This window comes from Gymnogyps californianus, chromosome 3 (genome assembly GCF_018139145.2).
Source record: "Gymnogyps californianus isolate 813 chromosome 3, ASM1813914v2, whole genome shotgun sequence".
Taxonomy (NCBI): domain Eukaryota; kingdom Metazoa; phylum Chordata; class Aves; order Accipitriformes; family Cathartidae; genus Gymnogyps; species Gymnogyps californianus.
In genome coordinates, this window is record NC_059473.1 from 114172429 (window position 1) to 114195987 (window position 23559).

A 23559-nucleotide genomic window follows, 5' to 3' on the forward strand; every position below is an offset into this window, starting at 1 on the left:
CTTTTACAGTTTAAAAAGATTTTTAATTCTATAGGCTATGTGTAATGAAAAATCCTAAAAATCTGTTTTCTTTCATTTTCAAATCAAGGAACATCACATACTACTTCAGCTCAACAGATTTCACTCCTCAGGGTAAAAACTCATCTCAGAAGCCCATTTCCTTCAGAATATGTAAGTATTTCTTAATAAAATATTGTACAAGTAACATTCACTTGCACATGAAGATGTTGACCCTGCCACTCCTACTGCCAGTGATTAGCATGCAACTTTGAGATTATGGAAACAGCTCCCCTCCTTTTAATGCCACAGGAACCTGGGATCCCAGCAACATTGAAACACAGAATGGTTAAGGTTGGAAGGGACCTCTGGAGGTCATCCGGCCCAAACCCCTGCTCAAACAGGGCCACCTGGAGCCAGCTGCCTAGGACCATGTCCAGGTGGCTTTTGAGTATCTCCAAAGTGGGAGACTCCACAACCTCTCTGCACAACCTGTGCCAGTGATCGGTCACCCTCATAATGAAAAATGTTTCCTGATGTTCAGATGGAACAGTTTGGTCCAGTTCCCGTCTCTGCCACTAAATCCCAGCTTTACATATTCCACCAACCAAATGTCATGTAGCCACAAGCCAACCAGATATACTAGAATGGAAAGCAAATTACATTAGTTAATTCAGAAGTAGGTTAAACAGTTATGGAATAACAAAAGCTGGTTCCCAATTCCTACAGAAGGAGAGAAAAAGAAGAGCAAAAGCAAGAAAACTTGTGGATCAAAATAAAGATAGTTTAATACATGAAGGAGAGAGAGAAAAAAAATGAACAACCTAAAACTAAGTGATGCAAAGGCAATCACTCACCACCTCCCACAAGCAGACCAATGCCCAGCCAATCTCCAAGCACCAATCATCCTGGAAGACCCCCTCCAACCCCCTGTTTGTTACTGCTGAGCATGACATTATATGGCATAGAACACGCCTTTGGCCTGGCTGTGTCCCCTCCCCACCTTTTGCCTACCTGCAGCCTACTCAGGGCTGGGGTGTTGAGAAAAAGAGAAAGCCTTGACACTCTGCAAGCAGTGCTCAGCAACAGCCAAAACAATGGCGTGTTATCAACACTGTTTTAGTCACAAATCCAAAGCACAGCCCCACAGAGGCTGCTATGAAGAAAGGTAACTCCATCACTTGCCAGACCCAGTACAGTTCATATGGAGATCAGTGTAAAAGTTCTAACGCATGTAAGGAACCAGTTGAAGAAAAGACATTATTCATGAAGTTTCCTATTATGCAGTCTTGAAGCACATTTAATTAAAATAACTACATTAATGGCAAGGCACAAGAAAGTATCTAAAAGTGTACTGACATTAGAAAAAGAGGTACTGTCAATACCCATGAAGAAAACGAGGTCAGTGTCCTGGTTTCAGCTGGGATAGAGTTAGTTTTCTTCCTAGTAGCTGGTATAGTGCTGTGTTTTGGAATTAGTATGAGAATAACGTTGATTAATAACACACTGATGTTTGTAGTGGTTGCTAAGTAGTGTTTGTACTAAGCCATGGATTTTTCAGCTTCTCATACCCAGCCAGCAAGAAGGCTGGAGGGGCACATGAAGCTGGGAGGGGACACCCCCAGGACAGCTGACCCAAACTGGCCAAAGGAATATTCCATACCATATGATGTCATGCCCAGTATATAAACTGGGGGAAGCTGGCCAAGGAGGGGCGGATCACTGCTCGGGAACTAACTGGGCATTGGTCGGCGAGTGGTGAGCAATTGCATTGTGCATCATCTGTTTTGTCGATTCTAATTCTTTTAGTACTATTATTGTCATTTTATTATTATTATCATCACCATTATTATTATTTTTCCTCCTTTCTGTCCTATTAAATTGTCTTTATCTCAATCCATGAGTTTACTTTTTTTTCCGATTCTCTCCCCCATCCCACCGGGTGGGGGAAGTGAGCGAGCGGCTGCGTGGTGCCTAGTTGCTGGCTGGGGTTAAACCATGACAGTTAGACAAGACAAACTGACTGAACTGGAGTACAGCGATAAAAAGTGATAAAAAGAAGCCAAGTAATTCAAAAGGTAACATCTGAATGCAGTCATGCTATGTAAGAACACTATTAACACATTTCTTGTACATCTTCAGGCAATGTCATGCCCTGTCTTTTTCCTTAGCATTTTATACAGCGTTAAGAAGTCAATCAGCCAGACAAAAGATACTGAACATTACTTTGAGCTTTTTTTTCAAACTGAGCTTTTTATACAATTATTTAAAATGGCATTTGAATTCATTAAAATTGAAAGAGAAAATGATGCAGGTTAATATCCAGTTGTAACAGGTTCCCATTCCACACCCATTTGGTGTGTGGTCAAAATGTGGACATCATATTCCTGCTTAAGCAAGAACAAAATGGTCAAAAAAGCATTACTGACTCAGAGAAGAGTCAACCCTTCAATTAAAAACATTAACTTGCAAGCAAAGTTCGTCCTTTGTATCAGAAGTTGGAAAAGAAGTTATAAAGGATGGAACAGTAAACAAAAAAGGTCATCAGCTATAGTTTGAATGAATGTGGCCGAGCCTATGGAAGGGTTAGGCAGAGCCCATGTAAGGAAAATTTCAACTTCTCTTTCTCTACAGAAGACCTAACTGATGATGCCACTGCTTTTTATTCTACTTGTGCTGTCTAAAGCTGTAGTCTTTTCTTCCTAATCAACATATTGTGCTCATCCCCATTTGTAGTGTGTATTCAAAAATGAAAACACAGCAAATAAAACAGTAATTGTTTTCAGTTGTGGTTTTGTTTTTCGGTTTTGTTGTGTTGGGCTTTTTTTTCCAGAGTACTGTTAATCAGCAAACATCAGGGCAATGACCTATGAGCTCTGAAACAGATGGTTCTTTGAAGGCATAACCGACTATCTAGCACAACGAACAAAATGCTGGCAACAATGGAATAAAAAAGTCCCCGAATTACCTAAAATGCTTCACACAGATCACACAAAGGGGGATAAATGGGAAATCAGGCTTCCTAAGTCTGCTTCCTAAGTTCCCACATGGTGACAACAGCAATGGTACCCTTGAACTTCAACTCATGTAGCCTACACTGCTACGTAGCCTACCTCCCACTACCCCTCATCACTTGAGACTCTTCTTGATCGTTTCTGACCAAGAGGGGCTTTTAGACGGAGGTGCTGTTCCACAAGGATAACAATGGAGTGCATTTCATCATCCCCCTGGACTCTCTCTCTCCTTTCCCCCCCTCCCCTTTTGAAATTTTGAGGGGGTGGGAGGGGGGTGGGGTGTGTACAGCAGTTGCTTTTTTTCCCTTTTTTTTTTTTTTTTTTTTCCAAAGGGAGAAGGGGCCAATTCACCTCTCAGCACTCCTTAAAAACCTACTTACACTATCTCACTTTAAGCTTCCTCTCAAGGTCCACTTAAGAGAACTCCACAAATTTTCTGTATGTGAGAAAACTCAGCTGTCTCAGTGAATGCACAGATTATTTCATGATAGTGACCATGGTTTTTTGCAGTCCTTTACGTATATTAAATATCAGCACTCCCATGAAATACAGAAATGTGCATCTGTTATGGGAATGGGAAACTGATATAATAAAGTACTTGGCCATAGAACTGGGCTGGGAAGAAAGTGCTGAATTAGAGATTAAAAGAGGATCTTTTAATCCTTTAAAAGATTTAAAAGAGGATCACTGCAGCCTCAAAATACGATAAATTTTATGTCAAAGGTGCAAGCCAAAAGGCAGCTTTTATGTATGAAGCATTTTTCAGATCAAAGAGGAAAGAGATCTCTGAGAAATAAATTTTCAGGTTCTACAAAGTTAATTTTTCATTGTACGCTTCTACTTGAAAATTTGATGGGATTCTGAGGCAAAACTAGTTGCAAGCTGGTTAAACAGCTGTTTCATTCCCAAACCCAGTGCAGGGGACACACTAAATCAGCTGATTTGACCAACTGTTTCAAACACTTCTTGAGTATCTTTCACGGTCAAAAAGCTAACAGATTTCTGCTACAAAGTTCTGCTTGGCCACCAACCACAATACTCCTGCCTTCAATATTTCCTTCCTGCTACTCCTACTCATCTTAAGAGAGCAGAGAAACTGTATTAGAATCCTGAACAGAAATAAACAAAGGAAAATAAACAATGTGTTTCAAAACAGATACACAGTGGAGGCTTATCCATCCTCTCCCCGCACCATTCATCTGGAATAAACAAGATATAATCTTGAAATGCCCAAGATACATTAACAGCAAGAGTTTCAAGTAGTCACTAGCGGCGATCATATGTGAAGACAGTACTTCCTTCTCATTAGACAACAGTCATCCCCTGGCTATCTCAGTTGAGGGTCAGGTCTGGCAATTGAGATCTCAGGATGAGTGTCAGTCTTTCCTGATAAGCATGAAACACTCAGTACGATTATGTGATAAAATGATCAAAACACCTAAACAAGACAGTAGTTTTGCTGAACAGGCTTAAGAGACAGCAGATGGAACTAGTGATAAAATGTGTTGGTCTAGCATGACAGACAGATCAAAGCATAAATTTGGTGCTGACAAAGCTTTTCATTTTCCCAGGATTTCAATGAATAGCAATTTTTTTTTCCACCAAATTCTGGTATAGATATAGGTTAGATGGGTTCTAATAAATTTATACTAATATCATGGGAACACTAAAACAATTTCCAAAGAGGGAACAAATTGAAATTCACTTCATTGAACATGGTGAATAAACACCTCTGGAAAATGAGCACATTCCAGAACAGAGAAGATAAAGACACAAAAAACTCCACAAAACACCTCTTCTTTACCATCTTTTCATTTCAGACAAAGTTAGTGAAGACAATTCAAGATCTTTTAATAAGGAAGTATCTAAGAAATCTCATCTCTTTTGTGCTTGGCAGTAAAGATACATACGAAAGCATGGGTAAAACTTTATGTTAGAAATATCCTTATAAGCAGGTTTCACTGGGCAAAAAGAAACTGCAGATCTGGTAATATATGTTACGGACATGAAAGCACATTCTTTCAATAACAGGCTTTCAGCCAGATGGAGATTACGACAGAGTTTATCATTTATATTATTACAGTGCCTAGAAACCATATGCACTGGCCCAGAATGCTTCTCTGTAGAGCATCGTATTCAGAATGCAAAAGCCTGGTACTAAACACAAGCCTGCGGCACAATGAATTTTAGGATGAGCGCAAGTAAAATAAATAAATACACAAGAAGAATATCTTATTCTCTGCTGAACCAGAATACAGGGACTTTGGGGTTCCATCAAAAACTCTCTTATCCACAGAGCTAACTCCTCTAACTGGGGAAAAAAAATAAAAATAAAAAAAATTTTTATACTGGCAGTCATAAAAAGAAGAGGTAGGCAGAGGAAGGTAGGTTTATGAATTTATCTTTAAAAACTGTAAAATGAAAAATGTAAAATCTGCTGAGACTTTCTCCTTGATACTATATTCAACTGTGCCTCACCTGAGGCCTGAAATTCTTCAAATATATCTGCTTACCTTTGTGACAGCTTTTGAAGAAAACGTAATTTCATCAATAAAAGTGACAATATCATCTGGATCAAGTCTATCGAAGTACTTTGAACACGTATCATATGCATGTAGCCACTCATCCATGGTTTCTGGTATTTTTTTAATGAGATGGTGATCGCCATTCCAAAAAAGTTTTTGTAACCAGACAGCATAAATAGAGCTTGACGACAGCATGCTGCCATCTTTTTTAGGAATTTTGGGAGCCAGTTTGGAAATAGATAAGATATTTTGACTTGTAAGGACGGGCTCCAGTGTTTCCAGAGGGTTTTCATTTTCATCTGTTAGCTTTTTGTAATTAAGACCTATTGACAGAAGGAAAGAGAGGCAAACAAAATAAAGTTATTCATAATTACATCTATTCAAACTCTACATTTATGTGTAAAACAATGAGTACTAAACCAGTATCTGCAGAACTAGAAAGGCTCTACTCCATCTCCTTTTACAATCATACGTACTGACAGACTGGGGAGGAACATAGGCTTGTATACAGGTAACACTGGGATTTTACGATGTCCTGATGCGTGTGAAATTTCTCAATCCCTGGAACATATTTCAACATTACATATCGATACAAACTAAAAAAGCAGATTCTCAAAGAATCAAGAATATATAGAGAGTATATAGAATCATGCTACTATTTTTTTAATATAAAGCCTAGAAAATCTCATGCACCTCAAGACATAGGTCTTCATTAATTAAAAAAGACGTATTCTCATCATGTAACAATTGGTACATATTACCTATCTCAGCAAAAACGCAAGGCACTAACCACAAGTAAACTAAGTAAGGTCAACTAGAGACAGGACATGTACATACATTTACACGAATATCTATGTAATACAAGAGTCCTGTTACTACTCTGGTTCCTACAGGAAGAACACTCTTGCAAATTATTCTAGCAACAAAAAAATACTTCCAGCAACAATACTATTTTATTCTCTATGCATATAATTCCTAAGACAATTGACTTCTATTGCCATGTTTTTCTTCATATACTTAGGGTCTGTAACCTCTACAAACACTTTGATGTTGTTCCTTGACTACTACTGATTAACTATGCTGTATACTGAGAATTTTAATTAAGGGTGTAATACAATACACGTAATTTTTTACCATACAAAGTAACTAATTTATGTCTGATATATGGTCCTCGGACTTTTTTTCTGAGCAGCATTTAAAAATAGCTTTGAAGGCAAACAGTAACTTCTTGACAGATTTTTCTTTGACAAGCATCGTAGAATTTGAGTGTTTAAACACATCAATAAGAACTGAAGGTAATCCCTCCTCCCCAAAAAAATTATTGCCTTTTTTTCTTCCTGCAATACATGAATTCATACGCACAATCTCTCCAAATTCTGCAGCAAAGTTAGCATCTGATACACATGAGGTTCCAGTATTGAACAGTTAATTCATCCCCACAGCAGGTAATCCCATACAGTGCATATTTTTCATTCTGAAGCTGGATTTGGCGTTATTCAACTGAAATTCAAGATACTGCTAATACTTCACTAACAAGCAAACTGAAACTAGTATTCAAAATTTCAGAGTTCTTTCCAGCAGCTCACTTTTATAGGCATTGTCTAATAATGTAGGAGGACAAATAATGTTGTAGTTCTGCAAAAGCAAAAGGTAACATCAAAGATAAAACACAAAATAAAATTACCCTCTTTAAAACAAACAAACAAAATGCTTAAAGTTCCCAATATATTATGTAATTCAGACCTTTGAAAGGTAAACTATCTTAAGTTCTTTGAGAATATTCATGTTAAACTTTCAGTGTTAAAAATTATGCTCTAGGAGGTCTGTATTTTTTCTTTAAAAATTCACTATGAACCACTGCCAATAATTTTAACTTGCATCACCAAAAGAAACCTGGTTTTAAATATTTTTTGCTTGCTGTGATAAACTAAATTTCCAGCAATAAAAAGAGAAGGAACTTACTCCTATAAGATATGACTAACCTACTAAATTACTTGCATTCATCTGATATGCTCACTGAAAAAAGATTACCTGGAGAGTATAAACTAGGTAAGCATAGTCACGTCAACACTCACATAACAAAATAATAAATACAGGTATGAAGAAAAGAAACAGGAACTCTCCTACCTGGTGCAACTGCTTTGAATTTTTTCAGGAGTCGGATATGAGTTTCAGGTTTAACAGCATGCTTCACCACTTCTGAGCAACCACAATTTTCAAGTAGTGTAAAATAATAAAGCAACCGCTGGTGATCTCTGCCTTCAATACTTGGGTAAACATATTTAACCATGTGTTCATGTAAGGTTTCAGGACTGGTTTTCAAAGTCTCAAACAGACCAAGACTTTGTGCTCTTTCTTCTATTTCCAGTGTCGATAATCTGCGTTTAGAAATAATTTTGGCTTTAAAGGCCTGGACGTGCCATGAAAGACTCTTCAGCTGCACACTCAGGAGACAGGACAATACTTTCCTTTGTTTAAGGTTCAACTTTGTAAGACATTTTGAAAGAGTAAATACTTATTCATAAATATTTAGATAGTTGTTGTTCTCCATAAACAAAAGCTAAGGAGCTCTCGTATTTCCTGATCTTGTTATCTGTTGACTTGGACATGCAGATTAAGGGTCATGAATACTGAAGAGGGATTCAAAGCAGCATTTCACATCTGTAAGTATAGCTACATGTAAAAGTAGACATATGTCCAGAGCATGTGTACAGGAAGCCTTTTTTTAAAAAAAAAAAAAAAAAAAAAAACCCAAAAAAAAACCAACTCCAAAACCAAAAAACCAAACAAAAAAACCAAACCACAACCAAAAAAACTTGTGGCTGAATGATGCTAGAAAATCCTATTGCCCAATTAGAAGTTCTCCCAATCTATTACATTCTATTTTCTGTAGTCGATGAGCATCTGTGCAGGCTTTGAGAGATATTATCACTGAAAATTGGCTCTTGCCCAGTAGTTAATCTATTTGACACTATTATTCATGCTTAGCATATTTCATTTGACAGTTTTATCAAGTTGCTTCTCAAACTGTCATCCATGAAAGCTTATGAAGATATCAGCAAGTCTTGGGTTGACCTCTACCAGTCTCACTGCTTCATGAAATTTTTTTCCTGACCCTTTTGAAAAGAATACATTAGCTCTTTCACAGCATGAATTCAGACATCTCCAGCTGACTACATAAAAAATAGCTGAATGCAATCACTCCTTTTTTCCTCAGCTGGGAGAAAAATGGGTGCATATCAAGGAAGTCTTATCTTAAGTTTATACCTTTCTCAACTGAAAGTTTTACCTAAAATCTGAGGAAAGAAGTAACCCACAGATGACTACCACCTTGACTCTCCCAGAGTCCAATCATATGCCACTTTAGGTAGTACATTTCATTTGGAAATCTGATGCCTTCTAATCCCATTTGATTTTCTTCTACCTTTAAAACTGATTAAATTAGAATTTCAACATCAATTTTTCCTGAGTATAAATGCCACATGTAAGTTAGTATTTCTCTTTGATATCCAAGTAAAATATGTCTCAGTTTCACTCCTAAAGATGATTTTCTTACAGCAAATACCACAAACACAACCTTCTCTGTTTAAAAATGATTCTCTGATTTCTGAGGGAGAATAAGTTATTTTTGAGTCATTTTTACATCTAGAACCTACCCCAGTTAGGTTGTTAACCTTGTAAGCATTATTTTAATTCTCTAAATTCTTGTTATTTCTTAAGTGTTCTACCATATTAATGGAAATAAGTACAATATTAATGGAAATAAAGTATCATTCACTCTTAATATCAGACAAAACAGACACTTGGACCTGATGTATTTCAAGAATGTGATCTGAATACATTTTTCTGTCCACATCAAACTAAAGGCTAGATGGACATTAAATTATATCAACAGGATCTACAGAGGTTTGCTGTGTGTTTTTGGGGTGGGGCTGGTGGTGGATAGGAAGGGTTCATTATGCTGTTCAGAAAGATTCTGGAATAGACTCTGTGACAGGCACATATAACATTTCCTGTCGCTGAAATCATAAAATGCATTTTACAGATTTTTGGTAATCAAATGTGATCAGATTCTTCAAAAGAAACAATTAAATTTCCACTGAATTAAAAAAAATGTAATTCTAAACAATTTTCATCAGACTCAAATTCACAGCATAACAGAAAAATGTGATGTTTATTTGTCATCAAGAAATAGTTAATACAAACTATGTAAGTGCTTCTTTTGAGCTTCTCCCTACGTAAAGCACCTTATAGAAATACTGGTTAAAGAGATTAAGTCTTACAATAAACTTCTTTTCAGTTCAGAATGAATGCATAACGAGGCACGCATTATTAATGCCGTAATCCCAAGACTAAAATATAATGTAATGGCTATATGCTGTCAATCAACTTTAAAATGAGATTATGATACAACAAAAACATGCTCAGCAGCATATTATGCTATTATACATCAATTTTCAAGACTTTTTTGAATTTCATTAGGGAAAAGGTTGTTACTTTGTACTTCAGTGATTTCAGAATCCTATGAATACTAACTCATGTAGGACAAGAACAAAGAAAATGATAGAAAACTGTTGCAAAATACCTTAGGTAATATTCTAGTCCCTGAGAAGTCAGCTGGCTCTTTCACACTCACCTCAATGTTGCCATGTTTATATCCTGACTGTCTATTTTGTTTAAAGCACTAAATAATTTAGCAGCATCAAAATTTAGAGGGTATAACTTCTCTGTTTTCTGGAGGAAGCAAAGAAAATCTCAGAATGTTATTTCATCTTCTCAGATCTTGCACCAACATCTATCAGGCTTTGTTTTTTATGCCGCATGTTTTATAAAACATTTTAATGCTTTTTAATTAATAGTTAATGTTAAGAGAGGTACAAACACTGCTGCAAGCTAAAGCTGCTTTCACAATTTAAAATTTGAAACAAACTAGACTAATTTGATCATGTCTGTCAGAACAGTATGTAAGAACTGCTGTATTACACAGGGGGCTCTACATCACTGACATCTGAATGCACTATTCAGGTAAGTAGCTTAGTTTTTCATTGAATGGGTTTATTCATCTTTCAATGGGCAAAAAGTACTTGTCTGACTGACAAGATGTCAAAGTTTAAAAAAAAAAAAAAAAAAAAGGGCCCTGGAACCAACTCTGGAATAGAAACGAAAAGCATCCCTCCCCTCGTGCCGCCCACCAATGCCAGGTCTGGTCTGCCATAACCTTGTAGGCTAGAACAGTTCCAAAGAAATATTGTAAAAAAAGTGCTTCTACAAAAAATTGAAACGAATAGATGAATAATGTGAATGGGAAGCTCCAATATTTTTATTTCCTTTGCTATTATGTAGAAGAGAGATCAATAAATAACAAACCTTTTTTTTTAAAATAAATAATTACATAAAAACTATCAAGCTTCAGGACATATTCCAAGGGACTGTAAAAATAACTACAAGAGAAGTTGCTATTGGAAGAGAGCACTAAGCATTCAAAGCTGTGGAAACCTAAACACCGAAACAAAAGTCCCAGGATACTTAGAATAACAATAAGACACATATGGACTTTCATACTTGCTTGAAACACCTATTTTCGTGGCTGGCTGCAAAAGCATCACATGGAAAAGACAAAAACTCCCAAACTATCACAACACAAGAAATATGAAAACACAAACCAAACTCTACCCCTAATATACTTCAATTTTCTCATAGGTTAGCACATATTTCTGTGTAACAGAGTTGTATGTATATTTGCAGGGGATACAACTTACCCACTGTCAGTGAACAAAAATTCCAGATGGGTCATATAAACTTCCCAAAGTGGAACGCTGTATCGCTGAGCCAAAGAAACAGCAATCTTGTAGACATTTTCTTCAAGTGTTCTTATAGAGGAGAGACATGAAAGAAAACAAGCAAAAGTTACACTAAGCCCCTAGAAAAATGACATGAAAATAAATATTTACATTAGAAAAGTAATGATTTCTTTTTAATTATTTTTTTTTTCCATAAACCAAGAAACTAGAATCACTGTTAAACAAAAATACACGAAGTGTGTCTTCTGGCATTTGCTTATACTCAGTGCTCCATTTGGGGAAAAAAAATGGGGGAGGGGGGAATGAAACTACAGAGATATTCCAAAGACAGGCACCTACTCCACATACACTTTGGTTCTCAATGACAGTTTCTGCTTAACCTTTGTGCTACACCAAAAATCTCAGTTTTCATTTCATTTCAATTACAAAGTGATAAAGGATGTAATGTGTCACAGTTAGCATTGATTTGATTTAGTTGCAACACCTACAGTGTTTTAGCACAACTGGTATGTAGGTCCCCAAAGCTCTTCCTAGAAGTTCACAGACAGAAACACTCTTAGTATTTGCAGACTAAAAGAAGGTGTGAAGATGTCCAGCTCCACTCTGTAAATGTCCTAGAAATATTAAAAACTATTTTTCTGTTATTGCATACCCCTTTAACAAAACAATAGATGAAGAATCTGTTAAGTGATCAAAGCCTGAAGTTAACTTTATATTAAATTTTAGTAATCCACTGAAGTTAGTACGGTTCAAATAGACACAGGTGGTTCTTGTTTTTAGGCTGGTATAGAAGCAATACTATTAAGGCTGATGCTGGGTTTTTTGGGTTTTGGTTTGGTTTTGTTTTTTTTTTTCTTCAGGATAATTCCAAGAAAAATACTATCTGTTTGTAATTACATCCTAATAGACCTGTCATGAACAACTTTTTAAAAAATGTATTTAATGTGAATACTGCTGACCATAGTGGTTTAGATTCTTTAATTAAAAAGTCATGTGGGACTAAGGAAAAAAGCCTTACACAACATGAACTATTACAAAAAAACAATTGCAACTGTCAGTAAATTAGTTTACAAAATTATATTAATCTAAGACTCATATTAACTCCATAAACTTGAGTGACCTTATAATATTATGTTTAACAACTTCCTTAGATTCTTTACATTGTTTTCTACAATCCTGGGGGTGTAGGGGGCAGACTTTTTGGAGTAACAATAACTTTTAGTACATTTTCTATACCATTGTTGTGGTTTAACCCCAGCCAGCAACTAAGCACCACGCAGCCGCTTCCCCCTTCCCCCTCCCAGTGGGGTGAGGAGGAGGAAACGGAAAAAAAAAAAGTAAAACTCATGGGTTGAGATAAGAACAGTTTAATAAGTAAGTAAAATATAATACTAACAATAGTAATAATGAAATATAATAATAGTAATGAAAAGGAATAGAACAAAAAAAAGGAGGGAGGGGGGAAGGAAAAAAAAAAACCAGTGATGCACAATGCAACTGCTCACCACCCACTGACCGATGCCAGAGCCACGATCCGCCCCTCCCGGCCAACTGCCCCCAGTTTATATACTGGGCATGACGTTCCATGGTATGGAATACCCCTTTGGCTAGTTCAGGTCAGCTGCCCTGGCTCTGCTCCCTCCCAGCTTCTTGCACACCTGCTTGCTGGCAGAGCATGGGAAACTGAAAAGTCCTTGGCTTAAGATAAGCGCTACTTAGCAACAACTAAAACATCAGCGTGTTATCAACATTATTCTCACACTAAATCTAAAACACAGCACTGTACCAGCTACTAAGAAGAGAGTTAACTCTGTCCCAGCCGAAACCAGGACAACCATTATCATGATCCATGTATGACAATAAAAGGAAAGCAGAAAAAACCTACAGATGAGACAGCATACCCTCCCAGTTCTTTTTTTGTCATTTACAAACGTAGATCTACACCATATCTTGATCTATGCTAAACAAGGCTTACAGCTGGAGTCTAACTTTCTCACCACCCTACGTGAACAGCTGACACATCCATACACCTTAATTCTGATTTTTAGATGCTCAATCCAACATATCATTACATTCCACTGTGACAGTTGCTACAGATATTTTAGAATTAAAATAAGATATATGATGCAGAGTAGAAAAGCAAAATGCCAAGAAAGAACATAATGCTGAAAAATCTTCACAACCAGCTATCAGAATAGCCTTTGTGTTATAACAATTGCTCTAATAGTTAAAAAAACCCCAAACATACACACAAACAAACAAAAAAAACCAAAAAGCAAAAAATCCACAACCTTCTTGTAATGACTCTTAGTTATGACAACCCCTGAAAAATATTAGGCACTTTACACTGAATAACATGTATGCAAAGTAAAGCAGGCAGAACACAAGCATTAAAATTAAAAGAAATACATTTTAAGATAAATAAAAGTATATACTGAAATACATTTAAGAAGAAAAGAAAAGACAAAAAAAAAAGAAAAAAAAAATCCCACACACTATCCTGTCTCTTCTGTTCCAATGGCCACGGCACCTTCCCTCTGATTTTCCAGCACAGCAAGGCTGCCTGTACCCAACCTTTTGAAACTAGACTCAATACTTCAATGCAAATAGAAGAACACTTCTTAAACCAGCAAGCAATGACGTATGTATAAGAGGATGATGACCTAAACTTTTTCAAAAATACTCAGTAAGTTACCTAATCTTTTAGAGGCAGATGCTCTATTCTATTTTTCGACATTAAGAAGCACCATGACAACACTACCTTGTAAATTCCAGATTAGTAGCCACAGTTTGTGCAGGTTGTCATTCAGTACATAAAAGCAGATATTTTTTTAACCAGGGATACACAACAGCTGTTGCCAAATCACAACACATGTAAACTTACATTCCTTTGCATTTTCCAGAAATCATTTGATGCATTGTCAACAAGGGGATTACTGGTTAAAATGAAGGTGAAGATTGATGCAAGAACTGCACAGTAAGCATGCCACTGGCTAAGGGCAAGATAACAGGATATTCAGGAAAAGGTACACTGGAGGTGATGAGGCTAACGGCAGTATTCTGCAGGCTAGTCCTCAACACTGATCTCAATACTTTCATTAATTAAAAAAAAAAACAAAAAAAAAACCAACAAAAAAACCCCCCAAAAACCCCCACAATATATTACTTTCCTTGTATCATCAATTCAGATACAGAATATCTTAACAGAAGGAAAAGGTGATCTTTAGGAATGATCTAATAACCCTCTGCTTAAAAAGTAAATACTGCAACAACTTTGGAAATGAACTGAGCAGCTCTAAAATGAACAGTGGAGCTACTGGAGAGAGTCCAGTGAAGGGCCACAAAGATGATGAAGGGACTGGAGCATCTCTCCTATGAGGAAAGGCTGACAGAGCTGGGACTGTTCAGCCTGAAGAAGAGATGGGAGGGTGCAGGGAGGATGGGGCCAGGCTCTTTTCAGTGGTGCCCAGTGACAGGACCAGAGGTAATGGGCACAAACTGAAACACAGGAGGTTCCATCTGAACTTCAGGAAACACTTTTGCATTGTGAGGGTGACTGGAACAGGTTGCCCAGGGAGGCTAAGGAGTCTCCATCCTTGGAGATATTCAAAAGCTGCCTGGACGTGGTCCTTGGCAACTGGCTCTAGGTAGCCCTGCTTGACTAGCGGGGTTGGGCAAGATGACCCCCAGAGGTCCCTTCTAACCTCAACCATTCCGTGACTCTGTGATTCAGTGAAAGAGGAAGATGATATGAATGCTTTAGTTGCACAATAACCCAGTCAATCATACAAATCAGGAGTGGCTCTTGGAGCTACTGGGATCCATTCCCCTAGCACTTTATAAACCTTACTAAAATACTGTCTTTCTGTCTTAAGAGTGGCATGCAGTGGCAGCATAAGGCAACGGAGGTTTAAGGAAATGATATTGTACAAATGAAACACAGTAACAAGCTATTCATTGTCAAGATAATACTGACACGACAAGAAAAAAGTAGTTGTTACACAATGAAAAGCCGAAAAAATGGCCATTAGCTTGTAAAAGACCTTTTAGCTTTCTTTTACACACCCCTTTTCATGCCCAGCCCTAACTGCCTGTCTCTGTGAGCCTGAGGACTGCCACAGAAATCCCCACTGAAGACTCCAGTGCACGCACAGTTTGGATGTACGTCCTGTGCGTTGTTGCACCAAGACCGGTGCAACAACAAAGCCAGAAGTAGTTCTTGTGGATGGTTCTTAGCCACCCTGCCTGTGTGCTAGCACGCATTTCCAAAGTATCAAAAAATATGCCGGTGAAAGTATCGAAAATATGCCTGTGCAGTAGTGTTCAGCTGGGATTTTGCTGACTATCTTCAAGCTCACAGAAATAAACAATTGGCAGCTCAGAGCACTTTTATATTTTTTTCCTATCTTGTTCTCTAAAACCTCTGTTGTATCATACATGTGCATGTGTTTGCTCACAATCGCTGTCTTCAACATTTTCTGTTGACGTGAATCAGCTACAAAGCATTAGAACCACCACTGGATTAAATCATAATAAAGGGAAATGAGATCCACTTTTCCAGTTGCCCGTCCTCAAAAAATGTTTTTAAAAAAAAAAAAAGTCCACCTTGGAGAAGTGACATGAAGATTTAAGCCAAGAGCCTCTAGTTTCCTCTCATGTTTGAAGCAGGAAAATGAGATGGAAGACTACAGCTGTTTGTTAAGTTCTGCAGCAGCAATGCATCAGGGAGAAAAGGCTGTGCCTACACTGGCAACAGAGCAGAGCAGCAGAGCAAAAGCATACACAATGGTTCAGAACCTAATGTCACTAATAAAAGCTGAAGTACATTTGAAGTGGTTTTATACAGGACCTTCTGGTTTAGTCTTCTGGAAAGAGACCTAGTTCATATGCACCAAAATCATTCTGAGAACCCAATAAGCATAAGTTAAGTTATGAAATTCAGCTTGCTTGATAATTGCACAATTTTTCTAAAAATCTAAAATAAATACTTCAAATGGGTGACATAAGACAAGGACGAAATTGATATTAAATCATTAAAATCAACTTCTGATTTCAAGATTTTAAGAGAAGCAGTGAAGGGCTGAAGACCTCAGAGCAGGTGAATGAAAAAAAAAAGCACCACTCAAAAGCTGGCCTCAAGTAAAAGAATAATTTAGAAACCTTATACACCATAGTTGGCCTGAAGCTACATGGGACTTCACCTGATTACTCAAGAATTCCCATTCAGTCTTGCTCTAGTTTCCCTAATTCATTTCCAGATACATTCTGGCTCTATTTTGCCCAAATAAATTGTTAACTGCTTGAAAACTAACCTTGATTAAGTCTGTGAGGCACCCAGATCTTTAAATATTTGATAAATAATGCATAATAAGCTCTAATGACAATACACCAAATATGGAAGATAAAATCGACAACTATTTGTTAAGTAGTTTTAGCAAATTGCTGATTCTAGTACAAAGCTGTTTTGTAAATAAGATAACATCTCTTCCAGGTGTTGTTCCTGCAAACAGCACTTCATAAAAGATTAAAAACATGAGGTACTTAATGATGATTCAAAAATAAGAAAAAATATGCTACACAATTGTATTGAATTTGCACATTGTTTTCATTAGAGTGCAGATTAAGAGTCATCTGAGAAGATTAAAGCAAGGAAGCTGCAAGCTGAACAAGTAATTATTGGATCTTTGCAACTGCCTAATATGGAACTACCACTCTCATCCACATGCTATGAAGCCTTATTTTTAGTAACTGTTTCATATTGTCTTTTGATCTCTACTTACTGTAAGGAACTTTCTCTTCATATTTATTTTTATGAAAGACAGTATCTAAAGGGCTCTTGGATAAGAATGTAAGTAAGCATGCTGCATCCAAAATAAATATCTGTAATAACAGAAGGATTTTTATATTGAAGTTACTGTAGATAATCATCAAGATGTAACATTCACCTAGTGACATACTACTGATATTATATGTGCTCAATGAACAATATATACAAAACAGGTAACTCCAATGGAAACATTAAAAGATGTTTACAAGCTATTTTTATGAATGTAGTGCCAGAATCTATGCAGGTATAGATTTTATAGATGCAAAGCAGCAGCTTGCTTAGTGTTCAAAACCTGAGGTTATACTACTATTCTTATTCAGCATTTCATATCAACGTTTTTTTACTAATAAATTTCTATTGGAATTGTAGCTATGAGTAGCTACATAGGTGAAAGACCGTAAACATCTAAATATGCTCTTCAAAAGCTTTATGCACAGAGCAGTTTAAAATTAGGTTAAAATTATATTAAAAGCTTCTTATTGCACAGAACTCTTCCTTTCTCAGTCTAGCAGCTATTCAACTGTGATTGTCTTTAAAACGTATAAAGTTCAAGTATATTCATGACTTGTTCACAGCTTAAAGTACCTGCATGCAGATGTTAATTAAAGGTATTTTTAAAATGAAAAGACAGTACTATCCTATATCTTTCCTTTTTTTCTATTCTGGATAACTGAAAGGTGAGACAAAAGCATTCTAAATATCAGAACATGTGCAGTGAAGGCTTCAGTACTTCCAAATGACTACAGGGGAAAAATACTGTACTATACAGTAGCTTTAACTAAATTATTAAAAATAAAATACAGTTTATTAACCTTTTTTTTAAAAAAAAAAAAACCTATATTTCATTACAAACTTTGATGCTTGGGCATACCCTAATAGGTTGCTAGAGCAGGTTTACAGGAGATGAAAGGAAGAGATTAGACCTCCATCTATGCTCTGATTTCACTCATCCCTGATTAATTTTAATATTAGCAGTTAATAAACAAAGAGTTACAGCTTCCATTAAAAGTTATTGATCCATTTATTTGAGCAACATTTCATTTAAGTGGAGTAGTTGAATAGAAAAGGCTCCAATCGCAGCAGCATTACAGTGTAAATATCTAAAGCAATTGGTAACTTATCCCTTCTAAAGGTCAGCACTACTTTCAATTTAGTCTCCTGATTTAAAGCTTAAAGTAATTCCATTTTAAAATAAAGAAAATAAACATAATAGACATTACTTACTCTGCCAATCCTAGTATTGTTTCTCTCTTGTACTGTCCATCTGCTGTAAACCTCTGCACATCCACTCCTTTGCCAAGTCCTTGCAGAATCTGAGCTTGAGTGAAATCCAGTAGTCGTTCATTGTAGTAATGCAGTTGATTTATCAAAGCTGCGATTTCTTCAGGCCAGTCTGTATAGCCGTACTGAGTAACATGCTTCGTGACCATCTGAATCAACTCTTTCGGATCAGCCTGTGAAAATAATTGACAACAAACTAAAAAAAGCCCTGTAAATTTCTGCAAAAAAATTACCATTTTATAATTGATCCCTGTGTTCAGAACTGAAATATTTGTTTCCATTTCTGAGAAGTTTTAAGTAGAACAGAATTCCAAATTTTCTGTAAGGGCTACTCGCTATGACATTAAGATTTATCCTTTTGGAATGTTTTAGATTATTCCATATGCTACAAAAACTCAAACAAACTTACCTAACCAAATTAATAGTAACAAGTACTTCACTATGGCTGAATTTATTTGTTTTTAAAACCCTCATTTTTATTAACGTTGAACTAGGCAACTGATTGGTAAAACACTTCCACAAATCAAAGAAAACTTACCAAATCTCTCCTTAATTACCAACACTACAAGTAACTTTACTCTAAAACAGAGACTCTATCTCAAAAATAAGAATGGAAGCAATATTGCAAACTGGGGTTTTTTGTTACTGAGTTTCTGATACACTTCTACTGTACAGAATTGATAAAAGGAACAGCTTAGCATTTTAAGTGTCGAGCACTGATACTTTCGAAGAACGAGAAGTGTTGCAGGATCTGCAAATTACATGGGACGTTGCCTACACCCTGAAACCTTAAAATAATTAAATATTGATCAACCATGGATTAGGACAACCTTTGTTTTCAAAATACCTTCTTTACAAATAAAACTTACCTTTCTGCATTAGAAATTATGCGTCAAGTGCATATTTAATCAACCACTAGTTTCTGTAGTCAAAAACCCACATAGCAAAGCAACAAATTAGAACATGAAACAAATACAGTCTGCATGTTTGACATGAAAAAGGAACACATGCACTGTAGAGAGTTCCCAACTATCTCAAGATCTGGACAGTGGCTATGCGGAGGCACCTCCACTTGAACACACCTAGGTGCAATATGTAATCGCTCAGCACACTCAATACCTTGATTTCTCTCTTCCATGAAAAACGAGGCCACCAGCAGCACAACGCCGTACGGAAGCACCGTGACTTCTGTGTAGCACCTACTGAGGAAGGAGTGCCGCCAAAAGAGCCACCAAAAAATACCTGGGGATGCCAACTACAGTTGAAATATTTTCTGAAAGAAACAGCTGATTTAACCGCTGTGATCTCAAAAATGTTGAGTGTACTGGACAAATACACTTTGTTTTTATTACAGAATGATTCTGCTAAATTAGAAGCTAAACTTACAAACATTAACTAGAGTGCACAGCAGGGTAGAACATGCACCAAATGTTTGAACCTTGAGGCATGCTTGAATTTTTCTATGACTTGCTGGTCATTTAAAATTGATTTTTTTTTTTCTTTTCAAGTCTTAGCTGACAGGCTGCTCCCCAAGTCATATTAAATGCTACAGGGCATCCTTTTTCCTCTTCACACGATATTTTTCTGAAGCCCTCTAAACATTGCAAACTCATTGATTTTACAAACAACATCGGTAGTTCTTTCAAGGTTGCTTAGGAGATTGGTAACAGAATAATAAAACCTCAGAGAAGAGGTAGGCAAGCAGAGCAGTGCCTCTACAATACAATTATATCAGCTGGAAACCAATCCACTGCTTATTATGTACCCTGGTATCTCATTTTAGGTGATACACTAGAAAACAGCATGGAGACAGGGAAAGTCAGAGCAAGATGAGGAAACCTGTTTAACATAATTGCCTAAATCCTCTGCAGAGTCCACTAAGGAAGGCAGGTCCCTCTAACAACCTATGAAGGTAAATTTGCTCTCTTTTGCTAGGTTTCCCCTCTCGCCGTTAAGAAGAGTAGAATCCAATGTCAGCACTCTTCTTCCAGTGCACAGCCCACCAGACTGTTCATAAAGTACACAAAGACAATCTTGAAAGTATTTTCAAATACGCCAGAACTCTTCCTCGACAAATGGCTTCTGAAGATGAAAAGATAACATTTTTAATGTTTCCTGAACAGCACATAATTTTTCACCGTGAGGCAGAACTAAACAAGTATCTACAACAATAACTTAAAATAATACTAATTATTAAGACAGGTAGATTAAAACCATTCTATTTTTGGTCCACTGTTGTCTTCAATACGTTGGGCAATCATCATCTTTACATGTGAAATTCCTTTTAAAAAAAAATAATCTGCCACTTTAGTTCCAATCATAATATTCTGACCAAGTTGTCGCCCTCTCAAATGACATCACTAATGCCAACCTTTATTCCCCATTTGTTACATTTCCCTAAAAGCATCCATATGCAATCTTCCATGCTGCCTGGTTATGCTTCAAAGGAAGACCTTAAGGCCATCTAATCAGCTTAATAATTTTTCTGCTAATACGTTTGCCAAATAATACCTACGAAGATGCAATAATAAGTGTGCGGTTCCATCAGGACTGCTCTCTATCAAATTGGTCAGTATTGTTCCACTGTTTTTCTTACCTGAACCTCTTCTACCTCTTGTTTCACTACCAGGTTATAATAAAAATAAAATAAAAAAACCTGGATCAAGGACCACTGTGTGATACAGTAGTACCACAACAAATAATAATGATGACAAACTGTTACAAGGAGGGAAAGATAAGGAAGTGGAAGATAATCTGATGTACATGTTGTTTAAAGGATCAATGTGATCCTTGGATGTACATATAAGGAATGAGAAACAAAAAAAAATTACATTGATGTTTGCCACCGAGATAACTAATTCCCACTACTAGGTTCTTTTGTGAATTTTGAAGTGCTGAAATATGTTATAAAAGGGATGGCTCTGGAAAGTATCACAAAAATTATTTAAAGGATTTAAGAAACATATAGTAATATACAAATAATGTCTTTGGAAATAATGTCTTAGGGTCTATTGAGCTCATTAATGACAGTTAGAACAACAGAATCATACCCTGTATGAATACCCGTGTATGTGTATCCATACATATGTAAGGCAGAAAAGCGCATCAAACTCTTCAGTCTAGGAGATAAAAGTATGAGATCTGATAGCTGGTAAATTAACATATATACATTCAGATTAAAGAAAACACAAGTTATTTTTTTTATTGCAAGCAGTTGCCAAGGATTGTGTTGAACTCTTCACCACCAAAAATCTTTCAATCAAGTGTTGTCCTCTTTTATCCCTTACAAGATCTATGCTCCAAACTATCAAAGCATGTGAAATCAAAAATTAGTTTAGAGAAATCCTACAGTCTGCTTCATGCAAGAGCATATACTGATATCTGATGTCAGACTTTCTAGGTTTTTTTAATCTATTTAAAAAAAAAAAAAAAAAATCTTTCCCAAGCTGCAGTTGTTTGCAAAACTCGTTTACTGGAATGACACACAGTTTTCCTTCTCTCAGATTTGTCATCCTTCTATAGGTTTAAAATGTTTTCTTAAGTAACAGTGCTGCTTGTGCAGTATTTATTAGGCTTCAACAAAAGGTCAATGAAAAAAATACAAAAAGCTAAAGCGTTTGGTATCAAGCTGCATAGAACTTGTATTTCATAATTTTAAGTAGTCATTCTTTAACATCTTCACATTTTTAATAATACATGGTTTTTAAAAGATAAGCACAAATATTTCTACACCCATTAGACACCTAGTTCACCCAGACACGATACTTGTTTAACAAACACTAATACAGAAAGATCATTATAGCAGTATTGCCAGTATTCAAAAAGTCTTGACAGTTTTTAATTGAAAAGACCATAATAACTAGCTAGTAATAGTAGCTGGCCAGAAAGAAAAATAGCAAAATCAGTAAAGGCTGACTCTTACTGCAGCATTCATGGGGTTTACAAATTCTTTGACTTTCTTAAAATTGTAACAGGCATTTAAAAAAAAAAAAACTCTACAGCAATTTGTGTAAATACAAACTAACTTCGACAGGTAAGACCGATAAGGATTCACACATTCAACTTATTTTCCTTCTAATGTTATCTGTCAAAAAAACCACTAAAAAACCCCAAACTGCTACTATACTGTTATCTCTGTTGGCTTTTCAGAATCTTTCAGATACTTAGAAATTGTGCCCAGTGTCCAACTCCCTGCTTTGCCAGATAAACCTCCTCCAGCACTTCTAGACAGATGTTTGAACACGGCTTCCCCTCCCTGATCATTCAGGAAGGTTATTTTACACACAGACACAGCAGCAAACATAGGGTAAGTTTTCAGAGAAGCCCCAAGAGCTGACCTGAATGTATTACACCCTTAACTTGTGAGCCTCCCTAGCATTGCCAAGGGAAATCCCTCATGAACTACCCACCAATGCATTTTACTCATCTATTGGACTAGCACTATGTTTTGTGCTCTAACAGTGTTGTCTTGGCAATAGTGAAATGATCTGGCATAGACTTTGCTTGGGAATTAAGAAAAAAAAAAAGCAAAGCAAAGAAAAAAGCACCCATCACTTCAGCATAAAGTTAATTTCATGCTATTAGATGTGATTTACTCAGCACAGATCAGGACAAGTTACTGTCAATATTGCACCACCAGCCATTACCAGTAAGCCTCAGCTGGGGATCAGGGTCCACCTGACTAGATGTTTTAAAGCAGTATTTCTCTTTGACCATCCTCTGAGAGTCACATCTGTGAAGCCCTTCAGAATCTGTATGTCACTGTGATATTATAAAAGCAACACTGGTTTTAAAAAGAGATAAGAAGTTGGAAACTCTTCACCCTGATCCCTAAAATAATCTTCAATTTGATTTTTTTTTTTCCCTGGCAAGTTTCTATTTCTTTTTTCTTTCCAATCTCTTTAATATACTTAATTCAGCCATACACATCAGGAAAAAAAAACATGAATCTGAGTCAGTTTTCCTCCTGTTCCTCTCCTGCTCAGGAAGTGGCAACAATTTTACAGCTATGGTAAGAGAGATAAATAATAAAAAGCTCTACTGTAAACACATCGCTGAGATAATATTAGATCACTGTAAGGCTATTTAGCTTGTTTACCTCTTTAAGACCAAGA

General features: G+C 36.5%; 1 protein-coding gene across 1 annotated transcript in view; it reads right to left on the minus strand.

Annotated features, from left to right (window-relative positions):
* The window catches only part of NBAS (NBAS subunit of NRZ tethering complex), a 193880-nt gene that overhangs the window by 60725 nt on the left and 109596 nt on the right, over positions 1-23559 (minus strand). Inside the window, exons 41-44 of the mRNA XM_050893361.1 lie at positions 18389-18618; positions 11296-11406; positions 7664-7914; positions 5525-5859 (exon numbers count right to left, since the gene is read on the minus strand). Of these exons, the coding sequence (XP_050749318.1) occupies positions 5525-5859; positions 7664-7914; positions 11296-11406; positions 18389-18618 (927 nt within the window). The remainder of the gene's footprint in view (positions 1-5524; positions 5860-7663; positions 7915-11295; positions 11407-18388; positions 18619-23559) is intronic.